Source organism: Podarcis muralis, chromosome 5 (assembly GCF_964188315.1).
Source record: "Podarcis muralis chromosome 5, rPodMur119.hap1.1, whole genome shotgun sequence".
Classification (NCBI taxonomy): Eukaryota; Metazoa; Chordata; class Lepidosauria; order Squamata; family Lacertidae; genus Podarcis; species Podarcis muralis.
In genome coordinates this window covers 69,039,084-69,058,785 of record NC_135659.1, presented here as the reverse complement: position 1 = coordinate 69,058,785, position 19,702 = coordinate 69,039,084, and the positions used below count along the sequence as shown (strand labels likewise).

The 19,702-nt window shown below is 43.6% G+C and overlaps 1 protein-coding gene across 11 annotated transcripts in view; it reads left to right on the top strand.

The window, feature by feature from the left end:
* The window catches only part of NAV1 (neuron navigator 1), a 257,934-nt gene extending 254,669 nt beyond the window's left edge, over positions 1–3,265 (top strand). For all 11 annotated transcript variants that reach the window (XM_077929106.1, XM_077929105.1, XM_077929104.1 and 8 more), the window contains one exon: positions 2,487–3,265. In XM_077929106.1, coding sequence (XP_077785232.1) covers positions 2,487–2,579 — 93 coding nt within the window. In that variant the 3' untranslated portion in view covers positions 2,580–3,265. The remainder of the gene's footprint in view (positions 1–2,486) is intronic.
* The last annotated feature ends 16,437 nt before the right edge of the window (positions 3,266–19,702 follow it).

Genomic DNA, 19,702 nt, shown 5'->3' with positions numbered 1-19,702 from the left:
TCTCATATACCCAGAGGGGTGGGTGTATTGGAAGCTTCAAACGTACTGGGAACACCAGAGCCCATTCTAGGTTTCATCAGCTGACCTGCAGCAAGTCTTCCCATCTCACTGTGCATCCAGCGTGTCAATGTGTCTCACTGTGTGTCCAGCAAAATCCACTGGGACAATTGTATTGTAACGGAATAAAAGCTCTTCTCTGCAGTGCATTGGCGACCTCTGTAGGTTACCAATGCAGCATTGATGACCTCTTTAGCAAGCATAAACACCCTCCACAAGAGAGAAGAGCCTTAAAATGACTGTGCTGGGCAGCACTGCAAGGAAGTGGCCACAGGATGGCATGATAAGTGTAAACCAGAGAAAGAAGCTGCCTCTACATACTGAATGAAATAGCTACATGGGATAGTTTTTAGCTTTGCTGGTGCACGTACACAATGCAGCAATGACAGCATATATTCCTTTGTAAGTCATGAGGAAAACCGCTGTGTAGTATATGAGTAGTCTTGAAATCTACAACTTGGGAACCACATTCCTAGCAGCTTCGTACTGAGGGATATTGGTGCAGCTATGTGTAGGAAATCTAGGATGGGCTATGTTGGGAATCTAAGGTGAGATATCCATGCAGTGAAAGTTGCTGCACACAGAAGCAGCTTAAGATACAAATAATTTACTGTTGCAGAAGATAAGGCTCAGTAAAACAGTTCTGGACATAGATATATACAGGTTGTAGGCTTTTGCAGATACAGATATATACAGATTCATACATGTATAAAGTGTCTCCATTGCTCCAAATAAACTTCAGCAGTTCAGAACAGGACAAGTGACTCCAACAGACTGATGACTCAAAGACAGTCTTAACTGCAGACTTAACAAATACTACTAAGTTGACATGCATTAATCACAGATATAGTTGGGTGATTGGGGCCGTTAACATAGCAACTGTCTTGGCTGACCTTATACTTGCGATTAGTTAATTGATGGGGTGACTTACACTCATGAAGAAAATTACCCCCTTCCCATGCCTAGTTACTCCAACAGACTGATAATAGGGGAGAGGCTTAGTTTGGGCTTGGACTGTGTTAGCTAGTGCGTGCTCTCGTAACATCTCTGGCTGGTCTGCCTTCTGAAGGCCAAGTTCTGTCTTGGAAGGCATATGCAGTTTTATGGGCTTCTTTCTCCAGGGAGGCTTGCCAGGCACCTATGTTAATGTGTTTTTTGGTGCCAGGCAAATATCCTTTTACGTCCTCAAGCATTGAACATCTGATGAGCCTCCAGTATCTGCCTTTATTGCTGTTATTTTATGCTATTCTTTACTTATTGATTTGTTTTAATGGTTTTGTTGTTCGTAGCTTGTTAACTATCCTGGCAATGCTTACTGAAGGACAGCATACAAATTTGCAAAGTAAATAAAACGAGAGAATGCAACTGATTTGTGGAGGTTGCAGCTATGACTCATCCCACCCACCCCTAATTGGCTTTAATTCATTAGATGTGTTCTTTCTTTTATGCATAGTCCCCACCCTCTGGGGATAACCATCAAAGCCCTCTCACATTATGAAGTTGAATTATTCTCCCCCCTGAACATGGTTATCTACTCACAATCTACTCAGAAGTAAGGCCCATTAGATTCCATGGGCAGTATCCAACTAACGTGTTCCATCAACGCAGTGAAAGCTTTGCCTGAGTGCCTCCTAGATGTTTCCTCAATCCTCTGGAGCAGATTTGGGGAGCATCCAGGATGGAACGGTGGGTTCCATTTGAAATGATGGAACTCATCAGTTGGATACTGGCCCATCAGACTGACTCCTAGGTTGAGTGAGAATAGGGCAACAGCGTGAAACTGTAAACAACACTTTTTTCTCTGTAAGCAGTGCAGCTTTAAATAACCATAGCAAGTTGTGTCTGACCTCCTGTATGTAGCAGGACATCTGAACCATTGTCTTCTGCCTTGGGCAGAACATCTCATCTTAACTGGAACACAGATGATAAGGCTTTATCTGGGTTTACTACCTTGGAATCCTGATCCCCAATTATCCTTTCCATATTCCTCTGGAGTGCTCAACCAGGGTATGGGGTCGCTTGTTCTCAGGCATTGCAGGCTGCCCTGCTTTTGCAGAGCTATGTTTATAAAAGGGGGAAAGGTCATTACTCAGCAGTAGAGCAGAAGGTCCCAATCTCAATCCCTGGTGTCTTGAGGTAGGGCTGGGAAGGACCCCTCTCTGTAGATAGTACTGAGCTAAATGGATCTGAATTCATCATTATCATCATCATTATTACCACCACCATATTTTATTATGGTGCCATTACCTGCCATTCGCCCTAAGGTCCCAGGGAAAATTACAACATTAAAGCACAATATTAAAAACAGTTTAAAACAACAGGCAATCATTAAAACACAGTGGGCCCTAAAAATATACACAACAGCTTTCTATGTTCCTTTTAAAAAGCCTTGGGGATACTTTAGCTTCTTGCTTTTTTCTCCCATGCAGATGGCAATGTTGCTGAAGCTCCAGGAAGCAGCCAACTATATTGAGTCTCCCGACCGAGAAACCCTGGACCCCAATGTGCAGTCGACACTCTAAAGGTGACTGGATCAGGATGGGACGGAGACTGGAGTGAGCTGGTCTCGGCTGCCTTCGCTCCTCGTTCTTCTTTGTTTTCTTTTGTATCTGGAACCTGTGGTTTGGAACAGAACACCACAGATGGACGATGGAGGAGGCCGCTTGACCCTCCGCTGCAAGATACTGCTCCCCCACCCCCCAATGAGTATGGTGGTAGGAGAATGATGATTTTTATTCTTAGGCTTTTTGCCTCTATCATAAACTCCTGGGCTTTGCAGTATGGCTGGGTGGGTGGCGGTGGTGGGACGTTACTAAATCCCTCGGATCCAGGGTTCCCAGCATCAGAGTTCTTGTATAGGGTAAAGACTCGAGACCTTGTGGAACTGGCCACTGCATTGTTTGCAGGGCAATGCCAGCAGGCAGGGCAACAGACAAGTTTGTGGTTCCCTAACATGAGGATCTTTTTATAATAAAAAAAAGTAAAGAAAAGCAAAAACCCAGAAAGGAACCTGGAAGTATCTGAGTAGAAGAGTCGTCGCTGCAGCAATCCAGCTGTTGCCGTAACTGTTTCCTCTCCGGATGCTTCCCTACCACAACAATCATAGGCAAAGGCCTAGGACTGTTAACTCTGTCTTTGTACCCTCCTTATTTAATCTGCATGATCGTCCTTTTACATTCAGACTTCCAATAAACTCTGCATTGTTTTCCCCCCTTTTATTTTATTTTGGTTAAGCTGGGCCATTCCGTTTGGTTTTTTTGGTTCTAGGAATTCTGTTTCGGTTTTTAATCACCTGGTACTAGTTTCGCAGGGAGGAGCCACTTGGTTTCTTAGAGGGGTTTTTTTGTTTTGTTTTGTTTTTGTTTTTGTTCAGTTCACCTTTTCTCTGTTCTACCACTCTGTAAATTCCATCACGGTGGTCCCTCCAAACTGAAATTGGTGCTGACTGGATGACCTCCAGTAACCAAACTCGCCTTGTGGGTCCTTGCAGCTCGCATCAGATGCACACAGGGTTGAATCAGCAGCACAACCTTCTCAAAGATGCACAACCTGCTGGATGGGCTCCCCTTCCTGTCCCCTTCTTTTATCATTCCATTTCTGAAAGCACAAGAGGCCTACCAGACTGGGACCAAAGAAAGAGCAGTGGGGCAGAGGATGCTCTGCTGTGGTCCTTACTTGCGCAGCAAAACCATCAAATGCCTCCAGAGCTAAAGATGTCTCCCAACTTTGCCCAAATACTGACCTGCTTGTGACTCCCCTTTCCTCTGCTCACCTTGCAGAGAGAAAGGGGGGGAGGGGGGTAGATAACTTTCAAGAGAGTGAAAATGTAGCACTGTTAAATGTTCAGTCTTGGGGTGTCGCTTGCTTGATTTCCAACAAGGAACCATCCACAAAGTGACCCAAATCAAGCAAAGATCTACTTCCACCCTGGTGCTGTCAGCTGCCTTAATCGGTACAAAGTAGTGCTCTGATTTAGGTTAGATCTACTTTCCTATACAGGTGGAGATAGTTGGATTAGACGTATACAACTGCCACGCCCTTTTGCCTTGTGGTTCTAGAATGTGACTTCCCTTAGGTGAGTTTACGTGCATTTTCTATTGGGAGTGGGGAGTCACAAAGCCCTCTCTGAGAGCAAAGTTCACGACATGTTTCATGAGCTCAACCTCCTTGGCCCTGATCAACAACTAGTTTTCCTGAAGGGCCAGTTTAAAAGCAAAGTTAGCAGTGCAAAGCCAACATAAGCAGCAGTTACCATGTTACCAATTCAGACACCAGTTTTAGAAGCCTGTGGCCTGGATAAAATAATAGGGAAAGTCTGAATCTAGGTTCCATGGCATTTTTTTTAGAGAAGGTTGGAATTACATCACTTAGCCAGAAGCCAAATAATTGTTAGTTTCTCCATAACACAGGTCCTGGCTTTTTCAACTCAAGTATTGTAGGAGTTCATTTCATAGTGCAGCAGAATATATACAGCACAATGCAGGGAGCAGGATTTCAGCTCTCCTCATATAAACTAATAGGCTTTACTCTATGCAGTATTCACTTCCGATCTAGCGTTTAGTTTTACTAATATGCTGATCTAATCATCAGCTCCTCACTCTTCTTATGATGCAGAAGCCACTAGGGTTTATTTTATGATAATGATTAATAACAGGATTCATGGATAGATACACTGTGCCAAATACCTCAAGGATCGCAGCTGAAATCACTCAAGGTCCTACTTAGTCCCATGTGATTCTTAGCATTTATTTAATAGCATTTTTATCCTGCTCCTTAGCCTAAAGGGGGCTTCCAGGGCAACTTACAAAAATCAGTACTTAGACAGTCCCTGCCCCCAGGCTTGCAACTGGAAGAGATGTAACACACAAGGAACAGGGGGTGGGGTGGAAGAGGAAAGTAGGCAAACTCAAGCACCAGTTCTTAAAGTTACAGTTCTTTTATAGCTACCAGCTAGGATAGGAAAGAGTTCCGGCAGCCTGACTGAGTGATGGCTAAAGGATGGCCGGAGGCAGCTGGTGTCCCAGGAGAGGTGATGGGATAGTCTTGTTTTGCTTCTCACCCTCTGCTCTGCAGCCTAATGGAGCTGCTGCCACTTGCAGACATTTGAGTGAGACTCCCCATATTTTCAGTATTTCCACTGCAATCTTGAGGTCTAGAAATTGTGCTTTCTAAAAGTGAGAATGAAGATTCTTAGGACTCTAGATTATGTGCCACGTCCTGCACTTGCTGAGTCATTGTACAGAATGTATATAATTTTAGTCCCCCTGCCCAATTTTTGCCAGAATGAGGCTCCTGAAGTCAAAGCTCATTTGTTTTCCTTGTGTAACTATTATGGAATCCTGCAACAAAATGTTGCAGTGTGGAGTTCTCATTCCCTCTCCCTCAGTTTTTAATTCTTCTCTCCCACAACAGTCAGCATTTGGTGCCCACTGAGCATCCTCATTCCTCAGTGGACATTTTCCCTCTCTTAAAATATTTTTTGTACTTCAAACATTGGGGTTCCCTCCATCGTATGGGTGGATCCCTCTATCTCTTGCTTGAATGGGGCCATTTTGGCTACATAAGAATCCACACTAGGAGAATGGGTTTATCATTCGCATCTAGGATGTCATTAATGTATAGTCAGCCTGCAGTGAAGGTACAAGTGGCACAAGCAGCAGGTATGCTCTGACATGCTTGGCAAACAAGACAAAATGCCTTTGGGCCCAGCTGTGGCTGAATCAGGCTTGCAGGTTGTCCTGCCTCACCAGTGCTGCCTGCTCCTTGGCTCAGCAGCTGAGAGCCAAAAGCAAACATAAGGAACCAGTGACTGCTGGAAGACTGGAGAGAAACAGACAGAGACAGAGAATGGACTAGAATGGTGCTTCCTCTCTCAAACTTTGCATTTGAGTTTGTTGCACAATTGCCAAAAAGTTTGGCCAGCACTGTAGTAATTAATTACAAGTAGTGACGAAATCAAGTGCAGAACTCAATGGAAGATTTTGCAGCACTTTTCTTTGAGCCAAAAGAACTAAATGACAAATTGCTTGGCATAAGGTAGGACTGTGTAATATACAAAAGCGACATTCCTGGCTTTCTGTTTCTTCATTGCAGACACTGTTCTTCTCACCCAACCCAAGTTTACACACATGCGTACACACACACACACACACACACACACACACACACCTTCTAGCAGCTGCCTCATATTGTGTTGTTTCAGCTGGGTTTTCATGGCGAACAAAACAACAGGGAGTAGTGGTGTTGTACTCAAATGTTGTATGAATGCACAACAAATTTAACAGGGGTTTTTCTGGGGTTAGTGTTAATTGTCTCTGCCATTATTGCAAACAGACTTTGATCTAGTCTCCTGACCTTTTTGAGGTCTCTCTGTCTTTTTCCCCAAGCAGAATGTATTTTACTGGTCTGGCCAAGGGAGTTTTCTAGGAGCTTCCCCATTTGCTGCTAAAATCTCTCCCCTCCCCAATCTGAATAGGGGACGGGAAAAGTAGCAAGGAGAAGTGGTTCAGTATAGATAAGCATTTATTCTCCAGTTGTATCTTCCTCAGTGACCTTATGCACAAGCAGGGGAAGGTGGGGGAGCCTTATGAGTAGTACAGAGCACTGTATGATCTTATCACAAGGATGGGTGGGTTTTCATCCAAGGCGAAGAGGGTGCTCTGTTGGGGAAAGGCTCTTGTGCTTTTGAATTGAAGTTGTGCTGCTGTCACACTGTGCTGATCTGAGCAAAAAATGCAGCTTGAATGATGAGACTGGAGTTGCCCATGGTGCTGAAACTGCCTTAATTGTCACAATTTCAAGGAAGGGAAGCCCCTAGCCATGAACTGGCGGATCTTGCCACAGACCAAGCCTGTTGTGGCCTTCTAAACCCAGACCACATTTAATATCTCCTGCCTTCAGCACAAGAAGCCCAGGGAGAGAAGGTGGAGCTCACACTTAACCACTTCTTTGCTGAGCTTGTTTCTGGTCCCATCAGTCACAGTGCTTGCTATTTGGAATGCCTTTAGGGGGTCAGCTCGGTAAATAGTATGGCAGGCGTCTTTCATCCCAAGACACCTAGATGACATGAAGAAAACCATCCTTCTGTCCCTGCCTGCCTACTTACATACCACTACAGATGGTTAGTCCTCAACCAAGGGAGACTTTTGTTTGTTGGGTATAAGACTGGGCTAAGTGTTCCACTCACTTCAGAGTCAAATGGGTCTAGCTAGCCAAATGACTTCAGAAGATCACAGCCATGTTTACGTATTAGCAGGGTCAAGGGCCAAGGCAGTCACCTCTGTTAGAATCTAAAATTCTCTTTGAGAGATAGGAAAGAAGCCAGGAAAAGGACTATTTCGTTTCCAAATCAGGCCAGAACCGACCAAATTTACATTACCAAACAGAAAGGTTACTGGCTTTTCCATCAAAGGAGGAGTCTCCAGGATCTTGGGTTTTAGACCAGAAGCCTCTTCTAACCCCCAAAACCAATTTGGAAGAAAATGGCTTCTTTTCCTCTACCTCCCTCCCTCCCATGAGGGATGAGAGGCAATGGGAGAGAAGCAGTAAGAGTTCTAGCTTGGCTACTCTCAATCCAACAGCTTCTGCCTAACATGAGGAGGTAGCTGAGCAGTAAGTGGCATTAAATCCCAGCTTCCTGCTCCCGTTGCCTTTGCTGGGGCAAGCACCCTCCTCCACCCTCTGGCAAGGGATTTGCCCACCCCACCTCATCTTAAAGGGAATAGCATCTCCCCCTTGCTCACACCTCACAGTGGTGAGCACCCAGTTTCCTGCATCTGCAGAGCTGCAGCCTAAGTATTGAAGCAGCCCCACTTCATTTCCTCTCTGCAGTTGGGCAGTGGATATGGAAAGGCTCCCCCTCACACTTGGATGTTCATCCCTGCCTTTAGCATCTTTCAGGTCCCTTCCTTACAGGCTCCCTGTTTCACACCTCTTGATGTGGTTTGGACATTCTCCCGTCCTATTGCACAGGGTTATAAATAGACATTCCACCACAACTGAGATCATGGATTTAAATCTACCTGGCCATCTTCAGCACTTGGCAAAAAGTCATTGGGAATCCCTAATCCAGGAAACTCAAGGATTTCAGATGCATCCAGGTTTGGGTCCTCACCACATTTGCTCTGGGCATTCAGATGGGAAAAAAACTACCATGTGCACAAGGCTCTGGGTCCCATTGTGATCCCTAGCAGGCATTCCAAAAGAACCTTCCTACCCAACCTTTTTGCAGAAGGCACCAAGCACAACCCAGCCATTCAGCCTTTATCAATATCAGGAGTGTGCTATTACATTATGTAAAGCTTGAGAAAGATACCATTGTCAGCCGCATGGCAGCTGTAAGTTATGGGAATTGTATCCAGGGATCATGGCTTGGTGCAACTCCCACCCCTGCCCCCGCCTTCCTTTTAATGGCCAGCTTGCAGGGCAACTCGACCGTTCAAATATGTATGTATAAATTTTCTCAAGGATAGATCCATGTTAACCGTACTGCAAGAGATTCCAGCCAATTGGCCTGTGCAGATCTAAGGTGCTTGTATCTCTTTGTATAACTATATACATATGTACATACATATCCTGTTTAATGTAATTGAAACCTTGGAGCTGTCCGTTTGCTCTGGAACCCAGCAGGTGGTGTGATGGGCTTGGATGATGGGAGAAGGTGAATGCTGGCTGGTTTAAGGCAAGCAATTCTACTGAAAATTCAATTGCATGGGGATAGTCCTGTATAAACAAGCTGTCACTGTCAATTGCATAGGTGCTATGTATGTCCTCAGATTATATAAATTAGTTTTTAATTCAGGTTTAAATTTTATGTAGAAAAGGCACAGAGCAGCCTAGAGAAAGAACAATAGCCTCAGCTTGATTAGCCATATAGCAGACAATGCAACATTCTTTAGCCTTTTTCTAAAACTTCTTTTCAGTGTTTAAAAAGTCCTTGGTGTGTCACTTCCCAAGCCTTCTTTATTTGACTCATCCATACCAGGTCTTTGCAGACCTCTCCTTGCTGAAGTTCCCATTACAAATGTCCTTCTTGCCTAGGACTTGTGTTCTGCCAACAATGACAGAGGAGACTTGATCTCAATCTCTCTCTGGAGTCCCTTTAGCAAGTTGCTAATACTGAACTCTGCATTATGTATAATCCCAGTTTTTTCCAGGCACTTTAGTCGGAGCTATTTCCTTTGCATTATTAATCTCTATAGTCATACTAGAAAACTTAACTTGAAAGACATTCACCTAATGAACAGAAAAGGGGAGCAGGGAAAGGAGCCCCCAGAAGGATAAATGGGGGATTTCTTGTATTGCAGTACTATTCATATGCAATACTAAATTCACAGAAATTCCGTAAGAGCTGCAGCTGAAATAATTCTCAATTCATGAACCTCTTTCATTTTAGTACTTAATTGCAGAGTTTACCTTTCCCCCTAAATAGTGGTAATTTGTTGCTGACCAGTTGTAGTAAGGATCAGGACCTTGGTCTGTGGGAGTCTGCCTAGATGCTGCCACTTTCTCTGGAATACATGAAGGACCATCATAACCTGGCATGCATTGCAAATGTAGCTGTTAACAAGAGTTTCCAAGCAGAACCCAGCTACACTTGTCAAGGACCACAGTAACTAGCAAAGAGTGGTTTCCATTTCTTCCATGCACTGAAGTGTCTATTCCTGCATGTCCCATCTTTTATATTCCTGCCCTCATTGAGTTCACTCTGGTCTAACCAAAGTTACAAAGAGACCTGCCAATGTAAATTCATAAATCATTTAAGACCGAGCCACTAGCAATCTGGCCCCCAAATCTCAGCAATTCAGAGGTACCTTTGCTGCCTGATCTTGTGCATGCTTACTCAGATGCGAGTCCCACTGAGTTAAATGTGACTTACGCTGAAGTAAGTGTGCCATAAAGAGCTAACAGAATTTGCATTAAGCCAGCCAGAGGTAGGAGGACGTGCACAGCCTGGTCGGTTTCTCTGCCCTCTGTCCAGTCAGGATCAGCCTTGTCTTCATGTTTTGGTGCTCTCTCTCGCTCTCTCCCTCCTCCCTTCCCACGCTGTTCCTCTTCCTCCTTGCTGGGTTTTCTTGAAACTGCAATTTTCTCGCTGAGCACCCAACCCCTCAGACACCCTGTTGTATTGGGGCTATTTTGCACAGTGATGTACAAGATGCCAGGCCTCGTGTCGGCTTTGGCACAAAAGTTCCTCATTTGCCTTTTTTTCTTTGGTTGTTTTGCTCTTGTAGGATAAGAATATACTGTAAATAACCTGTAACTGAATGGCCTGGATGAATCTGGGGGACCAGCCATGGGGGCTGGGCCCTGTGTCTGTGAAGCGTCATGCTGGAGGTTTTTTTCTTTCTTTTTTGTACTACGTGTGAGTAACTGTGCTGTGCTGACTCATTTCTGATTGTATGATGTACACCTCCCAGCAGTTGCTATGGGCCAGTGGGACAGGGTGGGAGCAAAATGCCTTCTAATAATAGGAGTTGGCCTCCCTCATCTCTCTCGCTGCTCGCTCTACATTTGCTCAATACTTTTCACAAAGTTTCAGAGTCCAATCTAGTAAGGCTGTCACAATAAGATTATACAGCTCAGTGTTTTCTTCTTAGCCACTCTCTCTCTCTTTGTACTGGTGCTATCGTAACAGTGTTTGCAGAGCAGAAGAGCACTGCCAATCGGTTATAGTTGAGCAGGGTGAAGTGGTAGGTCTTGATCCCTATAAGCAGGCTAGGATATTGAGTGGGAGGTCCTGCTGGAATCAGGTTAATTCACAATGAATTGGGAATGGACACTAAATATCCAGGACTTTCCCATCCCCATTTAGTTCTTGCTTTCTGCTTTTGTATGTTTTGGCTTATGCTCTGTGAAACCTTCAGAGACTGGGTGGTTTAGTTTATCACATCGAATTGTTAATAACACTAAGTACATTGCAGGGTGTTGTTAGGTAGAGGATAGGAACGCCACAACTTTGCACATTTTAAGTATATGACGATTTGAAATAATCCTGTTGAGTTTGAACTTTTGTTTAATATGAAAAAAAATAACTTTGTACATGCTTCAGATGGCTAAAACATGACCAGTCATTGCTCCTAGTAGGGCAAGGCAGGCATCTTAAATTCACATCTTATCTGTCTCCTACCCTGCCTGTGAGCCAAATCATTAATTAAACCTACACTTTTATGTATTGAGTTCAACCCATTATTATATTTTTCTTCCCAGAGGTATCAGATGTGTTACAGTGCAACTTGATGCATATTTACTCAGAAGTAACTGCTGCTGCTGCATTTGGGCATGGGAGAAGAGCTTGAGTCTCAGAAAGTACGTTTAGGATTAAGGATAATCTTATGAGCTGTATCCTGGACAAATCTTCCAAATTAGGCAAATTGTGACCTGGTCACAATTCCTAAGACCAGTTTGTCATTCCAAAATGAAGTCAAAAACATAATTTTTTTGAACCAGATCATTTCTATCCAAAAAGAGGTTTTAAGCCAGTTGGTTGGGAGCATTTTTGTAGCCAGAAATCTTTGTTTCTCTTCATGCTGAAATGTCTTTTTGATGGTTCTAGGCAAAATGTGCATGACTCTGCAACACATATTCCATTCACACAGCTCACAAAGTATCTCCAAGCTTTGCGCATCTCATGACTTCCACCATCTGTAATGTGGAAGGCAGAAGGGTGGGCTTTCACTGGAGTAAATAGGACCTTATTTCTATCATTGCTATTACAAATGCAGACAGGCCCATTGGTTGCAAGTCCCAGAGAGCAGAATTTTAAAATTTATTAAAGTGCCTGCTTTTTTGAAAATATGCAGTTTTAGAATATTAACAGGCTGCCCCAAAAATATTGTTCATTTTTAAGGTGCCACAAGCCTCTCCCCCACCCAAAAAAACCCCAGACAAACATGGCTACCCTTCTGGGAATAGTTACAAAAACATTGCAAACAATATTGTTAACCAAAATCCTGCCAGAAAAGGTGTGTCTTCCACTCTGTCAGAAACCTTTTCTTTCAGGAATGAAATTCAAAGAATAAGAGCAGGGGAAACTGCTGGGAAGGCCTGGCTTGTGACTCATCGTCGAAATCTCATGCAGAGGTGGCACAGACAGTAATGTCTGCTGCATAGAAATCAGCACCCACCCGGCTTAAACAGAGCGAGAGACTGCATTCACATTTAACTTTTAAAACCAGCACCTTGAATTGGGTCTGGAAGCAAATTGGCAAGCAGTGCAGCTTCCCAACACCCATTAGGAGATCTGCCGCAGGAATCCGCACCAATTGAAGCTTCTGTGTCATCTTCAAGGGCAACCCAACATAGAGCGGCATTGCTGTAATAAACCAAGTTGCAGAAGCATGGATCAGCGCGGCAAGGTGTGACATGTCCAGAAAATGAAAATGTTTCTTCTGAGCCAAAGATGGGGGTATAACTCTAACCTGCTTCTCAAGAAGCAGTTCTGGGTTCAGGAGTACCCTCCAGGCTTTTACCTGCCCAGATAGGATTATAGAGATCCTACAACCATTTGCCCTTCCCTGTCCACCTTGCCTCTGGCTTGTCAATTGTAACCTGTTATCCACTATTCCCTTTACTGCACCTTCCAAACTCAAAAGCGTTTGAGCAACAACAAGCCCATAAAGGAGGGTGCCTTATAAGACTCCTCTCTGCAAGATTATTATGTGATCTTTGTGATCATTGGCTTATGGCTAAGGCTGCAACTGGTGCACGTACATCACTTGAGAATCTCATTTCAGTTAGTGGAATTTACTTCTGAGTAAACGTCGTTGCAATGCAAGTATGTTTGTAGTAGAAAACACAATATGGCACAAACAGAACTCAAACATTTAAGTGGATATCCAAAATGGAGAGGAGAGTGGAACCAGGGAGGAGGGAGAAAGAATCAGCATCAGCCTACCAACTTATCTCTGGTAAGTGTATTAACATGGTGGCATAGGCCTTAGATTCGTTCCTTAGTTGAGTGAGCTGGCCAACCAACATACAAAAAAACATGTGCCCTCTAAACACTACTACAAAATGAAAACAAGCTGAGGAATGATTTTATTCTGATTAGAAATTATAACTGAGAATGCTTCCAGCTGGGGACTTGGCGTTGTGACCAAGTCATACATACATTCCAAATGGGTTGCTCACAACGGGTTTATTATAACTTTCTAGATTTCCGCTGGGAAGGGTAAATCTGGATTAAAGGGTGTGTGTGAAATAAGGACAGACATATAGAGGCTAGTGAGTCATGGATGCTGCAGAAAATACCCATGTATGAGGAGCACCCATCCCACAATAATCACCCACCTGGAAGAACCCTGAAACTAGCACTGTAAATGACTGAAGGCAAGAACAATTCCTTGGTAAACCTGAAAAGATTAAAAGGAAGCGTGCAGGAGCTGGAGCCCGTGTCTGTTGCCAAAAACCAGGGATTGTCTCTAATGGATTTCAGCTGGTCATAAACATACGAAGTTGCCTTGGTCCATCTGCTCTAGTGCAGTTTACTTTGACTGTCAGCAGATTTCCAGGTTTCGCATGGAGATCTTTCTCTGTGCCTAGAATGGAAGCTGACATCCCACTACCTGAGCTGTGGCAGTTGTTCTCAGCTACAGGACCTTGTGGTTTCAAATGCAGAGAAACCCAGCTTCCCTCATTCCACACACCCCTTTTGCAGTCTAGCATCCAGATAGAAGCAAGTCTTTTACTGGGCAAGAGGAGAGGAGACCCAGCAGCGGCGCTGAGAGTAAATTGCACAAAGAACAATGGGATAGATGCCAAAAACCAAGGGTTGGAGTGGATGTCCTGCATGCTACTCAGCAGCAAATGAAGAGGGAGAGGGAAGAGGCCAGACTTTAATGCTATTCCAGCTTCAACCTCATATTGCAAAAAACGAAATAAAAATGGGGAAATTGGGAATTTCATCCATCTGATCATGAAACTCCAAAGGGCAAAGCTGGATGGTCCCTAGTGGCTCCTTCCCAGGGGCGTTGGTGCTAAGTAGCTGGGGGTTTCAGTCCCATGGAAAGCTAGAAGGAGGTTGCTGGAACACTGATAATTGCACTAATTCATCAATCCATCGGCAAACGTAGCATCCCTTCCCCGTCGTCCCTGCCAAAGACGTGTCACCCTTCTGCTTTTGCCAAGTCTCGAAGGTCTTGGCTTGGGGTGAAGCTGGGATAGCACCAAAGTCTAGGGTCTCCTTGGCTCATAAGCTACTGCTGACTGGTGGCCCAAACCTTACAATTTTAGCTTTTTTCTAATTAAAAATGCATTTTTTTAAAAAATTAAAAAGTGAAAGAATTCCTGTTTTAGAAGAGCTGTGTACTTGACAGATTCTGTGTTTCTTAAATGCATGGTGTTCCTTCCAGGGGGTTTTATAGCACTTTTTAAATTTCTCGGAAGATTTTTTGGTCCCAGTTTCTATGCTACCTTCTTTCTCTTTCTCTTTCTCTCTGTCTCTCGCCTTTTGTTTTGGTCTCTTTCTTTTGCGGAAACAGTTCTTTGTAAACCTGCAATCTGTTTTATACCTGATGTAGACAAAATTGAAATCAAAAATTCCAGATGTTGTACATAGCTGCGGAAACAATCACGGGGAACAACTGCCATCTGGACTGTTTCCAACATAGACCATTTGTACTTGTGGTTTTAAAAAAAGAAAAGAAGCCAGGAAAAGGCTTTAAAAGCAAAATAAAAATTAAAAATAAATTAATTAAAAATCATCAACAAAGTAAAGTAACAGCCCTCTTCACCAACTCATCTGTCTCTACTAAGCTGCTCATTCCATGCAGCATGTTCCTTCTGGGTCTGTCAGTCTGTCATAACACCATTTGAAGTTTAAATAAAGTGATCTCCTGTGTTGCCTGAATGTTGATCCTCTCTGTTTGGAAGAGTGCTGACAAGAACCAGAGTCCTCTCCCTTTGATCAACACGATGGAATCATGTGGCACAAGGGATCTCAAGGTGCTGCCCACCTGGCCTTGTACCATTTCAAAATGGGGGGTGGGGGGGGCAGTATATGCATAATGGCTCCCTACCATCTACATGCTACATGCACATAGGTAAGTAGCACAGCCAGGAGAAGATAAGACTAGAAACTGAGACACTAGTTTTCCATGGAGATTTATGGAGAGCATCCAGCACCATAGTTTCCCACCTTGGGTATGGAAGTGGTACAATTCAAGGACAACCTGGTTCTTTTTAACCTGGAGCTAATTTCTGGTTCCCTTACTAGTTGCGGTTGCCTAGGGGCTGATTGTGTGTGGCTATGTGTCTGTCTTCATCCCATTACCTTCTTCTGTCCTGTAATCCAAATGCTGCCCTGTAATCAGTGCTTTAGCAAAGCAAAAATGGCACTAGGGGAAAATGCAGTTCTCAGACTTGTTTCAGAACAGCCATGGCAACATCTTCTGCTGGAGGACCAACATAATCGGCAGACCCTCCTTGCCTCAGGCAAGTGAATTGAGTGATAATGAGGCTGTCAATTTTTTCTACTATGTTTTATCAGATTAGCATGGAGCTGGGGTGCAGAATCACTAGCCCTTCACATGTTGCTGGAGTGCAGTTCCCCTTATCTGTGACCATTGACCATGCTAGTTGGGCACTGATGAGAGGTAGAATCCAACAGCAGTTGGATTCAGGGGTCGGTTCCTCCACCCCTAGCATAGGGAAAGAATTAGAAAAATTTGAGGAGGCTGGATACGTCTTCGTCTTTTGTTTGATGCAGTTCCTACTTCACACCAACACTTCTTTTGCAAATTTGCATTTCAAATTAAACCTAAAGCTTTCATTTCAGCTGGCTGGAGGTTTTGTTGTTGTTTTGTTAAAGCTCAATAGGTTGGTTTACAAATTGAATCTGTGCTCTCAGAAGCAAGCACCTCTGAGTTCAGTGGAGCTTACTCCCAGGTAACTATGATTGTAATCACGCTACATGACTAACATAAACAGGTCTTCCCAATCATACTCAAACATGCTAACCACTACACCACACCTTTTTATCATATATAATATAAAGTGGCAAGTGGGGTGCAACACTGTTATGTCTTGGACCCATTGTTCAACATATTTATAAATGACTTGGATAGTGGAATGAAGGGATGCTCAACATATCTGCAGATGACACCAAACATGGAGGGGTAGATAAGGCCACAGAATTGGTGATCAATATGGCCTTAACAGGTTGGAGAGCTGGGCCAAAACTAACAGAGTGAATGTAAAGTTCTACACTTAGGCAGGAAGAACCACTTGCACCAATGGGGGACACTTGGCTTGCCAGTAGTATATGGGAAAAGGATCTAGGGGTCTTAGTAGACCACAAGCTTAACATGAGTCAACAGTGTGATGCAGCAGCAAAAAAAGGTCAATGATCTTCCTGGCTGCATCAACAGAAGTATCAAGGGAATCCTGATCAAGGGAAGTCATAATACCACTCTATTCTGCCTTGGTCAGACAACACCTGGAGTCCCGTGTCCAATTCTGGGCACCACAGTTTAAGAAGGATATTGACAAGCTGGAACATGTGCAAAGGAGAATGACCAAGATGAGCAAGCGTCTGGAAACAGAGCCATATGAAGAATGTTTGAGGGAACTAGGTATGTTAAACCTGGATAAGAGAAGGCTTAGAGGAGATATGATAGCCATCTTTAAAAATCTAAAGGGCTATTACATGGAAGATGGAGCAAACTTGTTTTCTCTTGCTCCAGAGGGTAGGACTCAAACCAATGGATTCAAGTTCCACACAAAGAAGATACAGACTGACTTGCTGATAGTAAGAGCCGTTTGACAAAAGTGGAATGGACTCACTTGGAAGGTGGTGGACCCTTTCTAAGCTTACTCTGTTTCTTGTGAAACCAACCACTGCCCAGACCAGCACCAAACTATCAGATGAATGTTGATTAAAAGACTCTCATCACTGTAGCCTGCCTCTTCACATTGACTAGGATATGGGTGATTGATTAGTCTCCATTATCGGACCATTTAGTGCATTTTGGTGTGTATTGTTCTGAGTGATTGGGTCTATTCACTGAAGAAAGTGTGTCAACTCCACGCCAGCTCTTTATTTCCTGCTCATTGGTCACTTTGCTTGTTAGCACAACCTCATGACATCTGACAGGACTCATCAATGACAGCATTGATTCCAAGGGAAGCCGTTTGCCAATGGGGAGAGTCTAACCCAATAGCAGAATTTAGCTGGAGCTCAGGATGTGATGGTTGCTAGAGGAATATTTTATCAAACAATTGCTTGCTGGCTCCCAAAAAAACCAGTGGGGAGTAAGGGATTCTCAAGGTCACTACACTTAAACGGATGTTGGTACAGATGCAGAGGTAGAACAAAATTGCAGTTCCACCGATTGTTGAAATCATTGATGACTGAGCTGATTTTAACAGACAAAAGTTGAGATGTATCATCACCATGATCTTGGGGTGGGGGTGGGGGCCTGTTTTGATGAGACCACTGCAATCTTATTGGGAAGCTCTGCTGAATACAATGCATTGCACAGGTGGACATATCTGAGGGTGATGGCATCTACCTTGTGGAATGATTTCCCCACAGAAGTAACGATGTTGGATGACTTCCACTGGAAGTTAAAAATGCACTTGTTTACCCAGTTATTTTCCTGATCTCCCCCAGTATTGCCTTTATATTCCCCAGCTGAATCAGTTTTGAAAATTGGATATTATTATTATTATTATTATTATTATTATTATTATTATTATTATGTGGCATTAGGTTTTATATGCCAGCCGCTTTAATAATCACCAGAGAAGTTAAATGTGGTATATATACATATTGGACAACCTAGGGAAAGTTTTGTGGTTCTTCTGCTATGTACACCTTATATGTCTCACCCACCACACAAATATAATTGTCATAACTCCTATGAAACTGGGTCAGTTGCAATTTAGGGCTGTGCATTCATTTCACAACAAATGAGACGCCGAACCAGATGGAAACCTTTAGTGCAATTTCATTAATTACAGAAGGAGCGGCGGGGATAATCGGTAGGTATGAATAGGGTTCTTGTTACTCCACTGGTACCTGTTCACCATCCTTTCAATGGGGTGGGGGGTGGGGGCTGCTTCTTTTGTTTAGGGCCAGCGAAGCCGCTTCCAGCACCTCCTTCAGGCAGCTGCACCAATGACAACAAAATGTAAAAGAAACAAAAAAAAAGACACAATGCCTGTAAGAAATGAATAACGAAAGTAATGAGATGATTAACAAGAGCAAGAGGGAACTGGAAGTGGGGAAGGATCAACATCTCTATCATAAACAAACACATGTTTGTTTGGAAGGAAGTTTCATTGTGTGTAATGCACCTTGCTCCCATGAGCTGTGTTAAGGATTGCAGCCTCAGACACAGCAGAATATAGCCATTCTGATGTTAGTCCAGCAAGATATATGTGATAAAATCATAGAACCAAAGAGTTGAAAGGGACCACCAGGGTCATCTAGTCTAACCCCCTGCAAATGCAGGAATCTTTCACCCAACCTGGGTCTCGAACCCAAGACCTTCTCTACCAACTGAGCTATCTCAGGTGATGTTTGAAGAGAGCCATAGCCATGTTAGGCTTATTGGAGTTCACCAAAGGAATGGTACTGCTACAAGTCTTTCCACATTCTGAATTCCAGATAAGCTACTTGGGAGTATTTTAAGAACTAGTGAGGAGTGTCAGGGCCCTTTGATGGGGACTTTTCTTTTCTCATCTGCCCCCATTAACTGAAAATACACATTGGCATTCCAAACACATTGACAACAGGGCAAAAATCATTAGGGCTCTTTGTTGACTTTGGGCAAAGCATGAATCCAAACCAAAGAGGCTCATTTCAGAGATGTTTGGGCCACTTTGGAATCTGCAGCAACTGAGGCCCCAAACTATCTGAACCAAAGTGGGGAAGACTCCAAAGAACTGCTTTGAAGCACTGAAAAGGTATGTACATTCTGAAGCCTATTGGATGCATTTTTGAAACCTTCCCCAGCCTCTGAATTCTACAATGCAGTTCTCCAGGTGAGTAACCTGTACCTTAAGGTTGTGTGCATAAAATTGAAATATTAGTGAAACTAATATTTTAAATGCCTTACATTAGGGGAAACTGCTTTGCAAAAGTATATGCATTAGAAGAAGTTGCATAAAAATAAGACTTATAGGGAGAAATGCTAACAATACTGAAATACTGCTAACTTTTCATGAGGACCTTTTCTTTCAAAAAGAATTGCAAACTGATGTGGCCATGTGGAGAGCTGGAGTAATGAGAAGCTGAAATGGACTGTTTTGCACAGCCTGAGGCTCAGGTGTTCTAAGCACCTTAGAACCGACTCTCCTTCTTTCTTCTTACTCACCTGCAATTCATGCCAGAGCATTTTCATTTCTGCAAATAAATAAACAGAAGTTGCAACACACACACACACACACACACACACACACACACAAAAAATATAATTTAGCCTGTTTGTGGTTTTCTTAATGCAGAATCTGGGTTTGTTGACGTTGGGTGGAATTCAACTTTGTGCTCTTCCAACCAATGCATCGGTGGAAGCATCCCAGCTTCCCAGATGGAGCAATACCCCCTCCCCCAAACACTGTTCTGGGGTTTTCTTCTGACACCAACACCCCGAGCCAATTTTTGAGGCTGCAGGGCATGTGGAGAATTTCCCATTGCAGAAGC